Raw genomic sequence first — 20,255 nt, 5'->3', positions numbered from 1 at the left:
AATCTGGAGAAAACCTAAATTGCCATTTGCTCCGACTGAGCACTAAAGAGTAGTTTTCCCCGGGGGTAAGCAGTGGAAGTGTGGATAAGCCCTGAGACTAACCTCATTTTCCTTCACATATTTTTATAAACAACAGTTGCTGCATCAATCTCTAAGAATAAGAGAGGGAGAGATCAGCCCTTTTTTTAAAAAAAGAAGACTCTCTAAACCAAATTCTACTGATGCAGAAAAATAAGCACTTGAGCTGCACAGAACTTTTCAAGGGGCAAAAATGTGGGAAGTTCTGTGTGGATGAAAGATAGACTATTTCAGCTGAAGTACAGCATTTTCCAACATCTCGGTGCTCTCTGCATCACCTGCAGTATGATAGCGCCCTCTGCTTGTCCTCCTCCTGTCTTTGGCAGGAGAATTTCAACACTCTATTCCCTTTTTCTGTTCTTATATATTTTACTGGAATAAATTTCGATCACACTCTCCAGGATGTATCTATTATTCCTGCCAGACAGCCTTGAGCTCCGGCCAATTTTGCAACTCCTTCGACCTTCCATCAAAATCTGCTTCTCAGAAGTCTATTAATTTTTTACATTAGTGCTCCTCCTGCCGGCCCTCATCAGCTTCTCAGCTCCTGGATGATAAGGTGTGATCACCGGATCCTTGGTTCTCTGCAAATGCCACTTAACAATTTGTCATATCTAACTGCAAGTTATTAACTCCAGAGGCGCTTCATATCTCACGGACTGTGCAGTATAACACAGAGGATCTTCCCATATCAGGAAGAGATTTCTAATGCGAGGTATCTTGCCGAACTGATGTTTCCTTAATGTCACTGTGGAACTAGTGAGGGCTTGTTGGCCTCGACTGCCAACAGATAGGCCTCTTGATTCCTTTGCCCAGCTGAGTAGACAGGATCACTGATTTGATTCAGTATAAGGTAGCTTCATAGGTTCAGTTTCTTTCCTAGTACACATTTTATCCCTTTGCATGTAATTTTCTGCCCCTCTTCAAAGCAATACAATTTGAACAACAGACAGCGCATTCATACCAATTTGATTATGCTTGTGCAACAGACTCTGCAATTCAGCTGCAGACTAAATCAAATGTGATTTGGTGCAATTGACCCAACATCATAACCTCGCCATGCCGGCAAACATTAGCTCCTCAGTTTTTAATAACAGAAACAATAAAGCAAACCCAAATGCTTCTAGAAGCATAAATCTTCTCAGGCACAAATACCACCGCATTTCAGCATCTTCATTTGACAGTACCTCTTGAGTGTCTGCTATTGACTCCCGGTTGTCCGCTCTAACTTCCAAGCAGTTTCCCAACACTTTCTGCTGTCTTTCATGAGCTCCGTCAGCCTCTGGGGTAGTGGGGATGCTCTGAATAGGAGGCATGGGCTTGGAAGCGACCAGCAGTCTTTGAGAGGCAGATCTGGAAATGGTTGGTTTCAGGGCAAGTCCCTGAGGACCCACAGAGTTCAATAAGCCTGGAAATGCAAAACACAATGGATGTGACATTTTCCCCCTGAACGTAAGCGCATACACTCAGTACATCACATAAAGGACAATGAGCTCCTCGTACAGCAGCTTGGTGTTGTTGGGAACAGCCTGAAAAACTTGAAAATGTCATTAGAAAAGCCAGGTACCTTTTCCCTCTCTAGAAAATTGTATACCACCACATTCTCACCCTGCAATGATGTCCAGCAGCTATGCAATTGGACAAGATACCAGGTCAAATGCTGCTGTGATTGTAGGCTGCTGGAACCATGGCTCAAGTATATTCAGTCTCTGGAATACGTGCCAAGTGGGCATTATCTCTTGTTGGATAGAGAGAGGAAAGACACCAATAGGGGCAAACAAGAATCTGTTGTCATATCATTGAGCAGCAGTACCAAGAGTAGGGCTTGGAAATGGTTGCTGTTGGGTGATGTTGGGTGGAACAGTGGAAATGGCTCAAAGTCAATAGTTGTCCTCCATGTTACAGAGGCCTAACTGGCCTTCCCTAGAAGTCAGGAACCTAGTGTCACTGGCCCCATGCTATGGGACACTCTTCCAGAATACATTTTGCAACCCTGTGATTTTCAGGCTTCTCTTGAAGACCTTTGCAACTCTTTATGGGTTTTTCCCCCATCAGCCAGTCACTTTAATTATCATCCTATATTGTTCTTATAATGCTGTATATTTTATTGTACATCTTTCTGTATACAGTGGTACCTTTCTGTATTACAAGGTGGTACAGTGGTATGTAACTCGGGTTACATACGCTTCAGGTTACATACGCTTCAGGTTACAGACTCTGCTAACCCAGAAACAGTACCTCGGGTTAAGAACTTTGCTTCAGGATGAGAACAGAAATCGTGCTCCGGTGGCGCAGCGGCAGCAGGAGGCCCCATTAGCTAAAGTGGTGCTTCAGCTTAAGAACAGTTTCAGGTTAAGAACAGACCTCCGGAACAAATTAAGTACTTAACCCGAGGTACCACTGTACCACCTTGTAATATTGTATAAAATGGCAGTATATGAATACTTCTTTCAGTAAATAATAAGTTGTTATTTATTCAATTTCTATCTTGCCCTTCCTTCCAAAGGAGCCCAAGTTTATCCACAACAATTTCATTAAGAACAGGTTTTATTTTATTATTTTTACTTTAACTATTCTATTTTAAACAAACATACTGCAGTTTTCAGTGCTAACACTTTGCAGACATGCGTTGCCAGGTTGGTTCCTAGTCTTTTTGTGTGTGTGTCAATGGCAGATTTTGCCCTCCCTTCATTTGTTCAGCTTTCAACACTGTGGTTTAACGGAGTGTTGAGCTTTAGAACTAGGAATGGAACAGAACCCATAAGTCTCACTGGGCTATTTACTATGGCTCAGTCTCCATTCTCCATCTGTAAAATGAGAACAATGGCAAATCTGTCTCAAGGGATTGTTGCAAGGCTGAAAGCTGTAAGGACTTGAAACGCTTCGCACAAAGAGCTGTTATACATCACTGCAAATAAGACCAATGCTTCTTATCGGAATCAGTAGGCAAGCATCCATCATACCTTTGCTTGATGCATGGATCCCCTCAGACATTCTCCTCTTCTTGAGCTTGTCCTTGATTTGTGCAGTTTCCACGGCTGCACTGCTCACCTCCAGTTCACTGGGATCTTGCCTTGGCAGAGTGCTAGAAAGGTCAGCCATGGCTGCTCTGTCTGTATTCTTCTTCAGAAGGCCATTCCTAATATCCAGAGGTTCTCCTTTGCCTCCCCACAAACATGCCTGCTTCTTTAGAACTGAATGAAGAGAAGCTGCAAGGGAATTTAATGAGAGGCATTCAGTTATTCAACCAGGCCCCCATATTGGGGAATCAGGTTTAGCCCTCCTGCTTATTTCTGCAGAGAACAAGAAGGTCACAGTGGCCAGCTGGTTTGGCTAGAACTTCCCTCACCAGCTAGTTGCCAAATGGAAGGCTAAACAGGACCACAGCCAATGGCTGGGCTTTTGTATACTATACATCCTTCACCTTAGGCAGCAAATGTCTCTAACCAGCTCTGCTTGAAGGAATGGGCAGAGTTTCACTAGGGGTTTATTTGAAAGCCATGAATGTGAAGCAGAGTAGGCCTGTCTCTCTTCCCACATTTGCAGCACGTTGGCCAAATATAACCTTCCTCTACTATAAAAGTCAAACAGTCCCCAAGCTTGGAGATCCTCAAAAATTGTCACTCTTGCTAAAGTGACCAAAGGCAGTGTGCCTACCCCTTGGACACTTACACAAGCATAAAAGCCAGTGAGCTCTATGGGACTTACTCCTATATTTATTTTATTTTATTTGTTCATTTCGTAACAGCTACATACCACTTGTAAGACGAATAAAAATCTTGGCTAGATATTAGGCAATTTCAGCCTGCATCTTGTTTTCCCACTTGCAAACTGGGCTTTACTTTTACAGGAACAGGACCTATCCAGACTGGTGTAGGTCTGTGTTTGTATTCTGCAACACCCTACTGATGCAATAATGGTGCATCAGTAGTGGACAGGACAGTCCATACATTGTTCTGCTTTATTAGTTGTTCCCCAATGCTCCCCCAAGGTTACCAAGTTACTGCACACTTCTGCAACCAAAACAAAACGAACACCCCCACAACCCTGAAAAAACTTTTGTGGTGTCAAAAGTTACGGGGTTTTAGCAAGACATTATGGGACATGCACCAATTGGAAATTAGTGTACAGTTAAAGGGACCCCTGACCATTAGGTCCAGTTGTGACCGACTCTGGGGTTGCAGCACATATCTCACTTTATTGGCCAAGGGAGCCAGCATACAGCTTCTGGGTCATGTGGCCAGCATGCTTCTGGCAAACCAGAGCAGCATACGGAAACGCCGTTTATCTTCCCGTCGGAGTGGTACCTATTTATCTACTTGTACTTTGACGTGCTTTCGAACTGCTAGGTTGGCAGGAGCAGGGACCGAGCAATGGGAGCTCACCCCGTCGTGGGGATTCGAACCGCCAACCTTCTGATCGGCAAGTCCTAGGCTCTGTGGTTTAACCCACAGCGCCACCCGCGTGTCCACCCTGAAACTCTTACAGGCGCAAACAGTGCTGAAAGAAATGTTGCATGTAGCTGCCCCAATCCCATCCTGAACACAAACTATCATGAATGCACACTGTTGAGGATGTCTGGAATGGCCCCCAAGTCACAAATCCCACCTAGTCTTCCCCATCCTAACCATCATCTGCCGTCATCCATCCGTTCCCACAGAGCTGCAAATTGGAATCGATGCTCCCGCCTCTCAGCGACCTGCATCCAGGCTTCGCTTTGGGAATGCTCCCGCAATATATCGCAACAGGAGCTCGGTGCTTGGCTTTAAAAACAAAAACAACACGAATGAAATGAAAAAGGATGGCCAGAGCAATCACTTGCTAATCTTCCATGTCTAAAGGCCTATTCAAAGGATTAGTAAGTCTATGAAGCAGCAAATGCGTGGTTGTTTCCTAAGTTGCTTGCACAGACACTCTTCCCTCTTGGAAGTGCTCCTGCTTTAAGAAGACTGTGTTTCACTCAAGTTCAGACTGCAGTGGAGAGGTCACCAACCTTTTTGGCCTCAAGACCCATTTGCAAAATGGAGAAACTGTCGTTTGCACAGGGCACCACACAAACACAGAGACATCAACCTATTAAATTAGCTGCAACAGAATGCTTATCTCAAGCCTAATTTCAGCAGAGGTACAGAAGGGGACACAATGGAAGAAGGGGACACAATGTCTCATGACCAGCAGGAATGGAGCATTTGCAGCCCATTGAAAAAGCAGAATATATCCATAAGGTCCCACCTTCATGCAGTACTATGCCAACATTTTGCAATATCCTCCCCCTGCAAGAATGTGTACAACAAAAGAGTAGTAGATGTATATGTTTGTAACTGTGCCAAAAAAAAAGTTTCTGTCCAGTGGCGGACCATGTTTATGGGGCCCTGAAGCTTGAAGTGACTCTCAGACTTTGGAATTGTTGAAATATATACAACAAAAAATTAATTAATTCGAGTTGTGTGACTCAAATTTGGTCTACTAGACCCAAATAATTTAAGCAATGTGGACTAAAGTCGCTTCTGGGGCCCCTCCAGGATTAGGGTCCCTGAAGCTTAAGCTTCATCAATTTCATAGTAGATCCATCCCCTGTTACTGTCTTATGTTCTTGTTGGACAATACACCCAAGAATAGAGTAGATAAACAAAAGAGGGCTCATCCACCCTTGCCCTTGCCCTTGCCCCACAACTTTCACCCAAGGAAACCCCATCTTTACTGCCGAATCAGAGCAAACATCAACATTTGCTCCAATTTATCGCTGAAGGGAAAGCAGCATGGCAAGGGCAGAACCACTTGGACCATGCCTAGAAAGCACAGGACAAGCAAAAAACCACTGAAACTCATGCTTTCTAGACATGGGACAAGCACAAGTCTGGATATGCCCAGAGTTTGCTAAAGAAACTGCTATTCCATACTCAGGGTTAGTTTCACATGGCTGATTTGGGCAGGGGTTTTGGATAAATACATTTTTTATTTTGTTTTGCTTGAACTACATATTTTATATCCTTGTGAGTGGTTCAGCACACACTCAGACTCTAGGTCAACATGAGCTGGGAAGGAATTGAGAAAGTCCCATTGTGTGAGTGGCCTTCTGCTCCTCCAAATTTGCATGGAAGCTAATCATCTTGAGATTGTGTGTACCTCCTGGCAGGGTTGTTTTTTATTTTTATTTTTGGCATTTCCTTTACATTTGGCATTTGCTTTACACTGAAAAGATTGCATGCTAAGTAAGTTACACAAAAACTATATCACCTATTTTAAACAGCTGGCAGCAGTAGCACAATATTTGGTGGAAAGTACAGCGTAACAGAAAGAGAGCTGATTGTAATGAACGCATGTCAGGACAGAAGCTGCAGCATTCTTATGTCCTTACTTGTGCCGCCTTGTAGATGCTGCTTAACTCTAATCAGCCTCAATCAGGGATGATGGGGATTGTAGTCCAACATCAGATTACCCATTCCTGGTGTATTGTAACCAGTAAAAGTATTTTATGGAGAGATTTTCATGGTATATTCTGGGACATTGATGAAGCCAGACACAAATCTTAAGCAAGAGCATTCCCCAGATACATTATATGTGATAACCTAGCAGAAAGTTTCAAATACGGAAAGATAGAAAGAAAGATCTTTACCTGCTGTGAACTCATCATGTGTTGCCATGTGTGTAAGGCAGGGCCCAGGATACTTCTACAACTAAGAGGCTACTGGTTGGCTTTCTTGTTACTGGCTCCACAGCTGCTGTTGTTTCTCTCCCAGAACATCCAAAGGTCTGCACATAACAACAACAAAGACAAAGCAACCCAGGTGATGCATTCTCTACATTCTTACACTTTATCAGCTAATGCAACTCCTGAACTCTCAGCTATAGGCTAAGGGCTGCTTCTTGTGTCTTGAGGCCCCGGGACCACCCTATAGCCTAAAGTGTAAATAAGTAGACACCACACAGGATATTGGTTTGGGATCAAATAAGACCACAACTTTATTGGTTACAGATTGAGGTTTGGCCATAGGCATTGTGGTAAGCAACAGTGCGTGTCACTTCTGCCCATCCACAGGGAGTTTTGCTAAGGGTGAAGCTGGTGGGGGGATGGCCTGTGACCTACGTCAAATCTGGGCACCCCCCAAGCTTTTCCCTTTGGAGGAGTGGTATGGCCCTAGCCCCTGACTAGGTGTCGGACAGGAGCCACTCCTTCCAGATCCTTTTAACAGGATACCCTTACCCATGGAGGGGCAGACGGAGGCTACAACCTCCTCTCCAAACAAAACTAGGCTTACCCAATGCCTAACTGCCTCACAAAGTTGTGATGATTGCTATGAGGTAGGCGAAAACCCAAATGGCGGTGCCAATTAGCCAAGTGGGGAAAACCCTGGGAATAGCACCAAGGACCGCAGTTGGTTGGTTGGTTGGCCCTGCACCCACTACCTCCCGCTGCCATTGGCTCGATTGGTGGCGGAAATACGATCTGGCCAGCAATAGGACAGTTTTCCAGGGAGGCCCAGGGCCCACCCACAAAGCCACCTGCCCACAAAGGAGGGTGAATGGACTTACATTAACAATTCCCTACACAGAGATAATCTCCACGTAAGAGGAAGAAAAGCAAACATAACACCTCGAGTACTGGTGTTGCATGCCAAGATGTTAATAGTAATCCATGGCTTCCTATGAAGAGTGACCCCTGTCCAAGCCCCAACCTATAACTGGCAGCTGCTTGCACATTGGAGACTTGCAATACAATGGCATGAATGCCTGATGTAAGCAGATGCATGGATCATTTCCTTATGAAGAGGCCCAAAAAATGTACAGTTATTAGTTAAGGACTAATGTACAAATATTGTAAAAGGCAACACAGGCACACAAATTAAAAGATCACTTAAAAAAATAAGTGGCTAAAATGGTGTCACTGGAAAAGATCATACTAAAGGTGTCCCAAAGTTCTGAGATGTTGTGAATAAGCCTTTCAACACACAACAGGGATTGGGAACCTGTAGAGCTCTAGGTGCTGCTGGGCCATTGTTATATCTCAGTTGGTAGAACATGAGACTCTTAATCTCAGGGTCATGGACTTGAGCTCTTTATTGGGCAAAATATTCCTGCATTGCAGGGGGTTGGACCAGATGGCCCTTGTTGCCCTTCCAACTCCACAATTCTTTGATTCTATGAACTCCCATCAGAACCACCCATCATGGCCAATGGTTGGGGAGGACAGAAGTTCTAGTACCACAACATCTGGAGACCTACATATTTCTCATTCCGGCACTAAATATGTTAAAATAATATCTCTTTAAGCAAGTCCTAAGAGTAGCAGAAACACAATTGTCACCCGAGAAGATGGTGCTACTGTTGCGCTCTTAGCAAAACAAAGCAAGGCAAGGCAAAAAAAACCCCACCACTCAGATCTTCCGTGATCTGAACAGAGATGGAAGAACTCTGAGGAAAGCACAGAACAAGCATCTGGTGATGACGACACCATGTAGCTCAAGAGAGCAAAGCCTGGCTATCCTACAGTAAACACCTAACCTAGGTCTGCAGATATTGCAGCTTATGGTAAAATTCACATTAATTTCACTGACAGGCAAGCATGATTATGATGATAAACACCTTTGACAATTCCACAGACAGGATCTGAGTGAGGGAAGAGTCATCCCCATAATAAACCAACAGTGGTGAGGACCCAGAGCGATTGATTTGTGAGGGGGAGAAATTGGATGCCTCATGCTTGGTTAAGCCATAAGACATGAGAGCGTGAGCCTAGGATGGAAGAGCCAGAAGTATTTATTCATTCTTCCAATAAAAATGAAATATTGAGAATACCTCTGTATACGCCTCAACACAAAATAAATGTGCAAGGATAAAATACTAGCCAATTAACTGTAAATTTAGATGAGTTGACCATTTATTAATTTATTGATCCATTTATCATGCCTGCAGCCTGCCAACCATTTCTCAGGCATCTTCCCCTTGCAGCAATATATTTACATTTGTTTCTCCTCGGTATTGTGCTCTGCTACATGAATTCCTAAATTTAATCACATGGAGGTGCAGGAAAGTTTCAAGAGCGGAGACAATTTGGATTTTTCATGCTGAACAAAAATCCCATCTTAGCAAGGAGAGCATGCAGTGTAGGAAAACCATTTGGCAGTAAGTGTGTCAAACAACAATATGTATATATATATATATGTGTGTGTGTGTGTGTGTGTGTGTGTGTGTGTGTGTGTGTGTGTGTGTATAAGCTCTTGTGCTCCCTTTGTATTCATATAACTGTGGGTTTCTATCATGCAAAACAGTGGCGTAGCGTGGGGGTGCAGGGGGGGCCGGCCGCACCGGGCGCAACATCTGGGGGGGGCGCTCGCAGCTCTCTGCCCCTACCTGGCTCACTCACTCTCTGTCACTGCAGGGGGCACAAATTACTTGCCTTGCCCCGGGTGCTGACAACCCACACTACGCCACTGATGCAAAATCATAGGAATTCCTTTCTCTCTCCAGTATGATAAAACTTGTGACTGAATGAGATAAAGGGCATCTTTATGAACTAGCTAAGTGAGTTGAAGCTGTGGATTGCGCCCCCCCCTTTCATTCTTAACAATCTCTTCTCCTCTCTTGACCTCTTCCTTGATGGATAATCAGCTCTAAAGTCACCGTAGCGGTTATGGCTTTCATTGGCTTATCTGCCCTGATGCAGCAAAGAGTCACGCTAGCCTTGCATAAGGCTGCTAGGAAGAGGGGAACTCAGTCTTTCTTAGAATGATTTGTTTTTAAAATTTATATCCTGCCACTTCTTCCAGAAAGGCTGTGTTCAGCTCACAATGAAAACAGCTATAAAAATACTGTCACAGAAGCCCTTTCCAGGCAGCCTTGATCTCCACATACTCAGAAGGTCGTGTCTGCAAGGAGCCTACATGCACATACATTACTTGGTTCCTATTTATACATACTCAAGGGCCCCAGACCATACACACAGAAGCTTGTATGCAGGACTCTTGAATGCACGGCTGTCAAGGTAGGAGCCATTGGGTTTCAGGCCTCTCCATATGCACTCCTCTGTACCCTATGTGTTTTTTTATAATTACAGTGGTACCTCGGGTTACAGACGCTTCAGGTTACATATGCTTCAGGTTACAGACTCCACTAACCCAGAACTTTGCTTCAGAATGAGAACAGAAATCGTGTGGCGGTGGGAGACCCTATTAGCTAAAGTGGTGCTTCAGGTTAAGAACAGTTTCAGGTTAAGAACGGACCTCCAGAACGAATTAAGTTCTTAACCTGAGGTACCACTGTATACAGTATTCAACATCCCCAATCCCATCTGCTGCCCCTGCTCCAAACCTCCCCATGGCTATTTGTATGTTGGAAAAGATTCTGCTCAATAGAACATATGCATAGATAACTGTATGCAGATAACAGTGGAAAGAGCAGACTTCCCAGCTGTGTGGATAAAGCCCTGCCTGCCTATTTGTTGTACGTGCACAAGCTCTAGTCTTCAGGTGAGATCAGGAAGGAATAAGAACAGTGTGCCTGGCTCCATTCTCGTCTCTTCCTGAAAAAAATGGTTCACGCTGATGCCAGAACAGCCTCCATTTGGTGATTATCTCAAAACAGCAAAGTAAATAAAAGCCAACAGATTTCTAATAGGAGCGTATGGACTAACATTTTTATGTGAGCATTGTGTGGACACAACAAAAAGAAACCTTGCATGCATGCAGAGCACTGATGCAGCAATGAACACCCATCTGAAAGCACCCTTCAAACTGGAGATAGATAATAAAGCAGAACCTGCAAGAGAATCAGGGAATGAGTGTCTCCTCCCTCCTAAAAAGAATGTTCCTGTTCAAGCTTCCAGCCAGCCAATCCCTCCAAGCAGGACATTCGATGTCTCGTCCATGTGTTTCATTTTTTGTTTTCAATGGTTACTCTTCTTTGCATGACTACTGAGCATGCTCAGTTCTCACTGGGTAAGTGTGTGCATTTGTTATATGTTTTTAATAATAATAATAATAATAATAATAATAATAATAATAATTTATTTATACCCTGCCTGTCTGACAGGGTTTCCCCAGCCACTCTAGGGGGGAATTGTACTTCTGCAAATAAATGCCATTTCCACAGTAGTCAAAGTTCTGCCCCCCCTCAATGCTAACCCTAACTTGCTGTTGTTGCTATCTCTTTATATGCCACTTCTGTTACCAAAAGGTTCTTCAAACGGGATGGAGGCCGCAGTAATTTGTCAAAAGGTTGCATAAATCAGATTCATCACAAAGTAACCAGCCTCTTTGATCACAAGCAGAAGCATGAGTAGGAACGAGAGTGAGAGCAGGAAAGATTAATTCTGAATCCAAACTTCAGGAGCAATTAAACACCAATAATGAGTGCCAAGACTCGGACACAACAAATTATTCAAGCATTGTGCCCAGTGTTTTCAGAGTACATATTGTTACAGTCTCCACTACAGTTGTGGCCAAGATACACTAATTTCTGAAGGGTTGGCTGATTGACTGCAAAAAGTTGCAGAACAATTTAAGGAAAACAAAGAGGAGAGAACAGAAGGTTTCTTTTCATTTGTGCTTCCTGGGGGACTGACCTAGTGGGCATCGAAGTCAACAAAAATACTTCTTGTTGACTTCAATGAATTCTAGATCTTATGCAGAAGTTGCTAAAAACAGAAATGATATAGTTTCCAGATAATCACTCTGCAGGTACAGTTGCTGCTGGATTCAAAAACAAATCTGTGAGAATTCTTCAGTTCTTCATCAGAAAGGGGGTTCATACAGGCATGTTCATCACTTGAGTGGCACAATGGTTCAGTGTATCTAGCTGTTAACCAGAAGGCGGGTGGTGTGAGCCCTCCCAGGGACTGCTGTGGGCAGGATTTCTTCTTAGCACTAGATTGGACCAGGTGACCCTCAGGATCCCTTTCCAACTCTACAGTTCTGTGATACTATAGCTGCAACATCCAGTGGTGATTTGCATGTGTGAATAAGTTTAGATATAAAAACCACTTTGTGCTTGGTTCTATCTGCCCTGTTTACCCAATACGATTTCTCTTTTTTTGTGGTACCTAGCCAATCGCTATCCTTATTTTGCTTGGAAATACTTGGAGCAGAAGTGGGGAATCCACGGCCCTCTTGCATGTTGTTGGACTTTAGCTCCCATTAGCCAGCCAGCATGGCAAATGGTCTTGGATTGTGGGAGCTGTGGTCCCCAAAACATCCAGAGTATCACAGGTTCCCCATCCCAGACTTGGAAGATGCTTTCACAAAGATGTTAATGTGTGTAGCATCAGAGAGCAGCAGATTCTCTTCCATCCTTCCTGCCCTCATAACTAGTATACTCTGGATACGTATTATCTGGATAGTACACACGGCTGAATGTTCTCCAGTTACAGCTCTTTTGAAAGACTTACAATCAGATCCATTGTGAGATTGGGCATTCTTTTTAACATTCTTATATTTTAGTAGCCCGTGCAGGACATGCTATTGCAGAGTAAATGAATGGTGGCCTCCACTATGTCATTGCTAAGGCACCCCATGAGCTGGGGACTCTGGGGGCAGGCTCCAATGCCTTGCTCCCTGCAGCTCATCAGGGGCTACTATGGCCATTCATCAACCCAGTTGGACCAGGGGACTTGGCTGCCTCGATCTAACTGCTACTCCAGCCATGGTTCCTGAACTTGAGCAACTGGTCCTTGGGGATATGTATCTCGTCCCCACATTATCCACCCATTTTGGAACTTCACCAAAGATTCACCTGCCTCCGCCTCTTCAGATCCTTATCTGACTGCTGGGTGTCAGGAACTGAAAGGAGCTCTAGTCCAAACAGATCATAAGGCCAGAAGAAATTACTATAGGGTAACCACAGCTGACCAGAAACCCTCCAGAGTCATTCCAATTTCTTGAGCAGATTAAAGCAGATTTCTTGAGCTGCTACTGTCTGCAAACAAACAGATGCTACAAGGCATGGAAGCCAAAGCTGGCAATGCTAAATGACTCAGATAATTCTATAGTTCCACATGCCACCAAATAGGAGGCTGCAACTCTTGGGTCACTTCGACTCTTTCGCACCACACCTGACGCTATCTGCAAGATGGATGAGATCCTTACCTGCCTGTTGACACTTTCAGGGCAAAACCGTCTTTGCAAGCACCAAGAAGCTTCTCTACATCCCCCGGCAAGTTTCCTCTTGCCGAGTCAGAGATGAGACAGCATCTCCCGAAGTAACAGCAAGAAAACGATTCCTCTCTAGAGAGGGAAGAGAGTAACCAGCAAACATCTCTAATAATGAGCTAAGGGAGTGCCCGCCTCATATCCCTTAGAGGAGCTGAGAGTCCCTGAAACTGCTTGTCAATGACAGAAGGATGGCATCGCTGAAAACATTCTCAGGAATTCTCAAAAGCCAGGGGGAGCCGGTGTCGAGCATTCGTTGTTCCCATCAGTTGTGCTTTCGCAGAGCTCTGCTTCTTGAGACTGTACCCATTTGGAGAGGCAAACGACACTTCAGCAAACTAGCTCTTGCACAGTCTTGGGATTTGCCATCTGCGTACAAAGGTGACCAAGATCCATCTACTCAATGACACCTTAGAATTCTCTCTCTGCTCCCCACTCCAGTCACTAATTTTTATTGATTGATATAGTTCCCTCACTGTGCATAATTCATTACTAAGTACAAGATTGGTGCTTGCCTAGGAAAGCTTACAGTCCTAACGTTCAACAAAGAGGAAACAGAGGACTCCTCCTGGTGTTTTCCTGTGAGTGTATTCTGCATCACATTCTTGATACATCGATAGTGCATTAGTGGCAAATTTATTCTGCTTTAGTTTGTTCATAAGATTCATTCTGCTTTAGTTTGCTCATAGAATCATATAATTGTAGAGTTGGAAGGTACCCCGAGGGTCATCTAGTCCAACCCCCCCTGCATGCAATGCTTGTTCTGCAATGCTCCCTCAAGGTTGCTATATTATTGCTGTCAGGAAGAGTGATGTAGGACAAAAGTGGGACAAAAGTAAGCCAGAGCATTTGTGGTATAAAAAGCAGTTGTTGCTTCAACAGGAAGTTACAGACCCACATTAGGCGAAAGATTCCTGCACTGCAGGGGGTTGGACTAGATGACCCTTGGAGTCCCTACAATGCTACAATGATTCTATTCTTCTGTGTCTCAATAGGCCCGCTGAAACAGGAAATATTTCAGCTTGCTTCCAAAACAGCATAATGAAGGCTGTTCCTGTCAATAAAACAGATTTACATGAATAGCTAGGAAGTCTTTGAAAAACCTTTTCTCAATCAGTAGCATGAGGCATACTGAGTAAACATCCAGATTTAATTTTTTTAAGCTTCAAATTCAGAATTTGCTTTCCCCTTTCCCTATAAAGTACTTAAAATTACACTTTTAATTAAACGGCCATCAAAAAGCCATTGCTCTTTGACGGCTCCACAGTTACTGCTTAAGTAGTCATGGGTACCCATTTTGGGAAATTTCTGAACCATTTAACAGGAACTGTAGAGCAATTACTATAGTGGTACCTCTGGTTGTGAACTTAATTCGTTCCTGAGATCCATTCTTAACCTGAAAGTGTTCTTAACCTGAGGTACCACTTTAGCTAATGCTGCTGCCGCGCCACCGGCATGCGATTTCTGTTCTCATCCTCAGGTAAAGTTCTTAACCTGAGGTACTGCTTCCGGGTTAGCGGAGTCTGTAACCCGAAGTGTTTGTAACCAGTGGCGTAGCGTGGGGGGTGCAGGGGGGCCGGCCGCACCGGGCGCAACATCTGGGGGTTAGGGTTAGGGTGCGCAAATCCACGGGTTAGGGGGTGCAAATCCACGGGTTAGGGGGCGCAAATCCACGGGTTAGGGGGCGCAAATTACTTGCCTTGCCCTGGGTGCTGACAACCCACGCTACGCCACTGTTTGTAACCCAAGGTGCTTGTAACCCAAGGTACCACTGGTTAGGGGTTCAAGGGCCAAGCTTTATTTTCACTCAGTTGAAGGAGATTCAAATAAATAAAGGCTTCAGTTGGGGCTGAATGTATACGGAGACCTGTGCTTCCTGTTTCTGGTACCCCAAAGAAGCATGAGCTGAGCTGTATTATAACCTGAAAAGTGGAATCGTCTACTTATTAACTGTCAGTGAATTATTGTCGCTGAACATATCTTGCTAATGTGCCTGATTCTGGGATGCTAGAATTGAAGTCGGGGGTGTCTCGCCCAGAGCCGAGGTTGTCAACTTTTTTTAAAGAATTTTGGTACCTTGGACTGAGTGCTCCCAAGCATGTGTAGAATTCCCTTTTCTAGAGACACACATTTCCAATAGAAGGGTTCAGACATGTGCAAAACTCCTTCTTCTGTGAAGATAACACTGTCCTCTTTTTAAAGAGTCTGCCCAGGATTGCCACCTCACCCTCAGCTCATCTAACTAAGACAGTGACAGCTCCACTGACGCTGCACAGCTAGGACAGACCATTTCAGCTGAGACAGCTTTAGGTTCTGCTCGGGGATGGGGGTGGGGGGAGGTGTATGCAGTACCTGAGACACAAACACATGCACTCTCGCCAAATACACCCTGTGAAATAACTCCAGCCACCGCCATATGTCTCCTAGAAAGGGGTGGACCCCAAATTGCAATACAGCATGTATGTGAGAAAGGCACTGCCCTCAGCATTGGCCGTTTGAAGCAGACCATTTTGGCGGGAAAACCATCCCTCAATTTCACTTGTGTATTCTGGCTGCCAGGGAAGGAGGCAGAAAGCAAGGGGCCGCAACCGCCTGCCCCCCGGGTAAAGCGGTGAGTGGCCATTGGGTTCACAAGAGCACACTATTCACAGAAAACAAATGCATAGAACACAACAAATGGAACCACCATTACTCTGCATGTGTGTTCATCTGTCTTATGCTAACTAACCACAAAAAGTAAAAGGTAAAGGAACCCCATCAAAGGCGACTATGGGGTGAGCCGCTCATCTCACTTTTCAGGCCGAGGGAGCTGGCGTTTGTCCGCAAAATGTGGCCAGCATGACTAAACCACTTCTGGTGCAGCATGACAGAAACCAGAGCACACGGAAATGCTGTTTACCTTCCTGCCACAGCGGTACCTGTTTATCTACTTGCATTGGTGTGTTTTTGAACTGCTAGGTTGGTAGAAGCTAGGACAGAGCAACGGGAGCTCACCCCGTTGCGGAGATTCGAACCCCTGACCTTCTGATCGGCAAGCCCAAGAGGCTCAGTGGTTTAGACCACAGTGCCAAAATGCCCCGACTGGATTGTTTTTTCCCTGACTCTGCACTTCACAATTCCAAAGCCTGTCCAGAAATGGTACATCACAATTCCGAAGCCTGTCAAAAATGGTACAGTTCGGGCTACTTGACAGGCCGTGTAGGCTCATCCTTAATGGTGGAATTAAGCTTCCATGCAGCTCACTCAACATTGTGCAAGAAATGCCTACAATCATACAGCAGTACTTGCGGCACCTTTTGTCACTCACCTCCAAAAAGGCACAATGGCTACAGTGTGGTAGGTTGATAGAGTATACTCTCTTTCTCTTGTCTGCCTCTCTGCTTAACCTACCTCACAGGGTTGCTGTGAAGATAAAGCAGAGACCATGTATACAACTCTGTGTGGTTTTGTTGAAGGGTTGAAGAATGAATGATGTTGTTTTCTTGCAACTTTACCTCACTTTCACTGAGGTAAATGTAGTTCTCTGGTTCTTCTCCTCACTCCTCCTTGATATATATATATATATATATATTTAATTAAAGGTAGGGAAACCAGTCAAGTAGCTCCTTCCCCTCACATTTTCCTCATCACATTTGAACACCCCTGTCATATTTTGGACAAAAGTCACTTGAACAGCCTGTTCTCAGTTCTCCAAGGGTTGGTTGACAATCACTGGGGCTTCAGCTGGTAGGAAACCTTCTCTGGAGTCCCCCCCCTTACTCCTCATAATATACCTCTCTAATTCAAGGATGCACAACAAATGACATGACAGTTACATAACAAACTCCCTAGCAAAATACTGTGCAATCGACTCATGTATTTCCTGCACAGTCAATGTAAACAGCCTTCTAAGGGACAGCCTAGTCCTCAGAGAGCAGCCAGAAGAGACTGCAGTTCTGGTCACTCACCTGCTTTGCAAACTCCTCTATACTTCAGGAACCAGATCCTCACATTTTTAAATTTGCCATCTCTTGGGACAGCCGCAGAACTTGGCTGTGAGGGTCTTCCCCCTTAGCGATTTTGCCTTCACCTGTAGGTCAGATGGCAGTTTTGGAAAGCTGCAGGGATCTCTGTCTCAGGCCAACCCTTGACTCACACTTAACAAGTTATACATACAGAGCAGGCAAACAGTGTCACATACCGTGAACAAACAAGGCTGCATAGCAACAACTTCTTCAAAGAAGTATTAAGATGCAGGAGTGAGGAAGAGATTTTCCTGGTAGGCGTCTCCCTGGGTGTTTGGCTGAGTGACCTTGACTGCAACCAGACAATTAGGAAGCCACAGGTTTCAAACAACAATGGAAAAGGGTTGGATATTCTGGGATTCTACACACCTGTAACCAGATCCGATAAGCATTCACAAAACAGCAAACATCCCCACACCCGCACACACATGTTTTGAAAGCTCTATTTATGAATGAGAGGAGAAAACAAACTTCTGTTGATAGCAGGATATAATATCCATGTTACACCCTTCCCTAAATTGGGTTTTCCTTCATGAAGGAATAATACAGTTGAGGGTTCAAACTGCCTTGCAACTCTTATGCCATATATCCTCAAAACAACCTTGTGAGGTAGGCACCACCAGTGATCAATGAGGATGCTTACACTCAGCGCTGTTTTTCTAGAGAAGGAGGTGCTGGAGCTCATCTCGAACTTTCCCCTTGTCTTAGAATGGCAGTGGTGCCCACCTGAGAGGTGCCAGAACTGAGCTCCGGTGAGCTCCAGCTGAAGAAAATAAAAGGCCTTGCTTGCACTTCTTTTCAGGTGAATCCATAACTGTTCTACTTCTTCTCCAGCAAACATATTTTGATCCCAGACTACCACTATTTTGGGGTGGGATAGAATCACATTTCTTGTGCAATAAACCTACCCCCGGGCAACAAAAAAAACACTGTACAGGGTATAAGTAAAGTGAAAAGTAAAGTGACAGGGTAATGCACTGGAAAGTGTAGAATGGAATAACATTCATTTAATGCAATGTACGTATACACATCCTCCAAATAAATCAGAACCGATGGCCAATAAATAGCCCGCACATCTAACCTTCCTGCAAACTTTGTGCAGACAAATCAGGGTGAATGCTCAACAAACAGGTCATCCAGAAGCTACCATAACTGACTTACCAGTCTACTTTCTTTTTTCCTCACACTTTGAAACCATTCCTGTGTTTATTTAATTTCCAGTTTGTGCACTGCAAAAAAGGAATCTCACTGCACAGGATTGCACCATTCAAACTGCACCCAGGAAGGACGTGCACACACACACAAGAGAGATGGGGGGGGGAGAGGGAGAGGGAGATTACATAAGCATTAATTAGAGCCCAACAAAGAGGGCCACTTTTCATACAGAACTGCCACTTACTACCCGACCTAGAGCAACAGAAGGGGATTAATAATTCACCACCAAAAATCTGAACAGGGTCCTGCAGAGACACGGAAGGCAAACTCTGCAGTCCTAGCTGCAAGAGCATGCTGACTTCTAAAGTAGCCTACAGTGCTAAAGAGAAATGAAATAAACTATTGATAGAAGCAAGATTCTAGGAAAGATGATTACATGATAGTCACTCACTTGCAAAAACTCCCCATGCTGTTTTTCATTTCCTTCCCCCTCCCCCTTCCCCCCCCCCCCCCACAAGCAGAATTGTCCTACAGTATTATGAAGATTCAGGGCTTGGTATATATGTGTGTATATATATATATATATATATATATATATATATATATATATATATATATATATATATATGTAGGTTTTGGTGTCTTCGGGTGTCTTCCCGTGTAAGAGTTGGGGTGTCTAGGCGACGTTTCGACGAGGTCTCACTCGTCATCTTCAGGCTGGTGCTTTCGGCTTCTTGTTACTAGAACAGAGCAGGATCTCAGTGTTTGAGTTCCTATAAATACTGTTGAGGGGGTGTGGTGTATAGCCTCCAACGTTCTGGGCAGAGAGGAAGTTCCTAGGTTAATGTGCCTTTTCTTCTTTTGTTCATTAATTACTTGAGGGATATCTTGAGTGATTACTTGAGTGATATTCTGAGTACCACTTAGGAGGGTCATTAGGTGTGGATTAGTTGCTGAAGCTTTCGTGTCTTGACCTCTTGACCTTGTAAAGAGTTTTTCTGAGAAGATGGCTGTACTGCACTTAGTTGTGCTCTGGCTTGGCTTCGTGTATAGGGGCGAGCTGTGGTTTTGTGCCCTGTGCCAGCCAGATCTGTGTAGGGATTGCAGGGGGGTGCAGCATCCGGAGGTGCCACTATGGTTTGGCTACTGGATGGTGTCTGTAATTTATCTGTGGAGAGGGTCTGGGTTTGGGTCTGGTGTGGTTGATTGGAGATGGCGTTCTGTGTGCCTCTGGTTCTGGTGTCGGTTTTTGTGGGGAGGGCTAATTTCCAGATGTCTGGCAGGCGGGACGTGTCGTCACGCTTGTTCATGTTGTGAGGGTGTTTCTCTATCTCGATGGCTTCCATGATTATTCTCTTGTGGTGATGTTCCATGTTAAAGAGCAATTTGGAATCTGCAAAATTAATTTCGTGTCCTGTTTCTTTCATGTGTTGGTAAAGAGAGGAAGTTTTTTCTTCTTTTTTGACGGCATTCTTGTGTTCTGCGATACGTGCATTTATTCGTCTGTTTGTTTGTCCAATGTACGTGGCTGGGCAGACTTTGCAGGGTATTTCATAGACCCCTTGGTTTTCTAACTGGATTTTATCTTTTGGGTTTCTGAGGATATTGGCTATTTTTTGGTTGGTGCAAAAGGCTGTTTTGATATTGTGTTTATGGAGGATTTTGCTAATTTTATCTGTAGTGCCCTTGATATAAGGAAGGAGGGCCATGCCATTGTTTTCTTCTGTGTCTTGGTTTTTGGGGGGTGTTTCTTTTTGGATTAGCTTCGTAACCCTGTTTTGCTGGTATCCGTTGGCGATTAACACATTTGAGAGATTCTGTAACTCAGTTGTCAAGTGGTCTTTGTCAGCCAGGCGTTTGGTTCTGGAGATGAGAG

The 20,255-nt window shown here is 44.4% G+C and overlaps 1 protein-coding gene across 8 annotated transcripts in view; it reads right to left on the bottom strand.

The window, feature by feature from the left end:
- Positions 1-20,255, bottom strand: part of TOGARAM2 (TOG array regulator of axonemal microtubules 2) — an 83,487-nt gene that overhangs the window by 40,861 nt on the left and 22,371 nt on the right. For 3 of the 8 annotated variants that reach the window (XM_081186373.1, XM_081186370.1, XM_081186377.1), the window contains exons 2-5: positions 6,695-6,831; positions 4,707-4,841; positions 3,042-3,287; positions 1,266-1,486 (exon numbers count right to left, since the gene is read on the bottom strand). In XM_081186373.1, the coding sequence (XP_081042499.1) occupies positions 1,266-1,486; positions 3,042-3,287; positions 4,707-4,841; positions 6,695-6,722 (630 nt within the window). In that variant the 5' untranslated portion in view covers positions 6,723-6,831. Of the gene's footprint in view, positions 1-1,265; positions 1,487-3,041; positions 3,288-4,706; positions 4,842-6,694; positions 6,832-11,638; positions 11,691-13,157; positions 13,296-16,527; positions 16,623-17,167; positions 17,290-18,385; positions 18,422-20,255 lie in introns of those variants that run through there. The other 5 variants (XM_081186371.1, XM_081186374.1, XM_081186372.1 and 2 more) reach the window with 5 other exon arrangements.

The sequence above is a fragment of the Podarcis bocagei genome (assembly GCF_964188305.1).
Source record: "Podarcis bocagei genome assembly, chromosome: 3".
NCBI classification, from domain to species: domain Eukaryota; kingdom Metazoa; phylum Chordata; class Lepidosauria; order Squamata; family Lacertidae; genus Podarcis; species Podarcis bocagei.
This window is presented reverse-complemented; position numbering and strand designations above follow the sequence as displayed.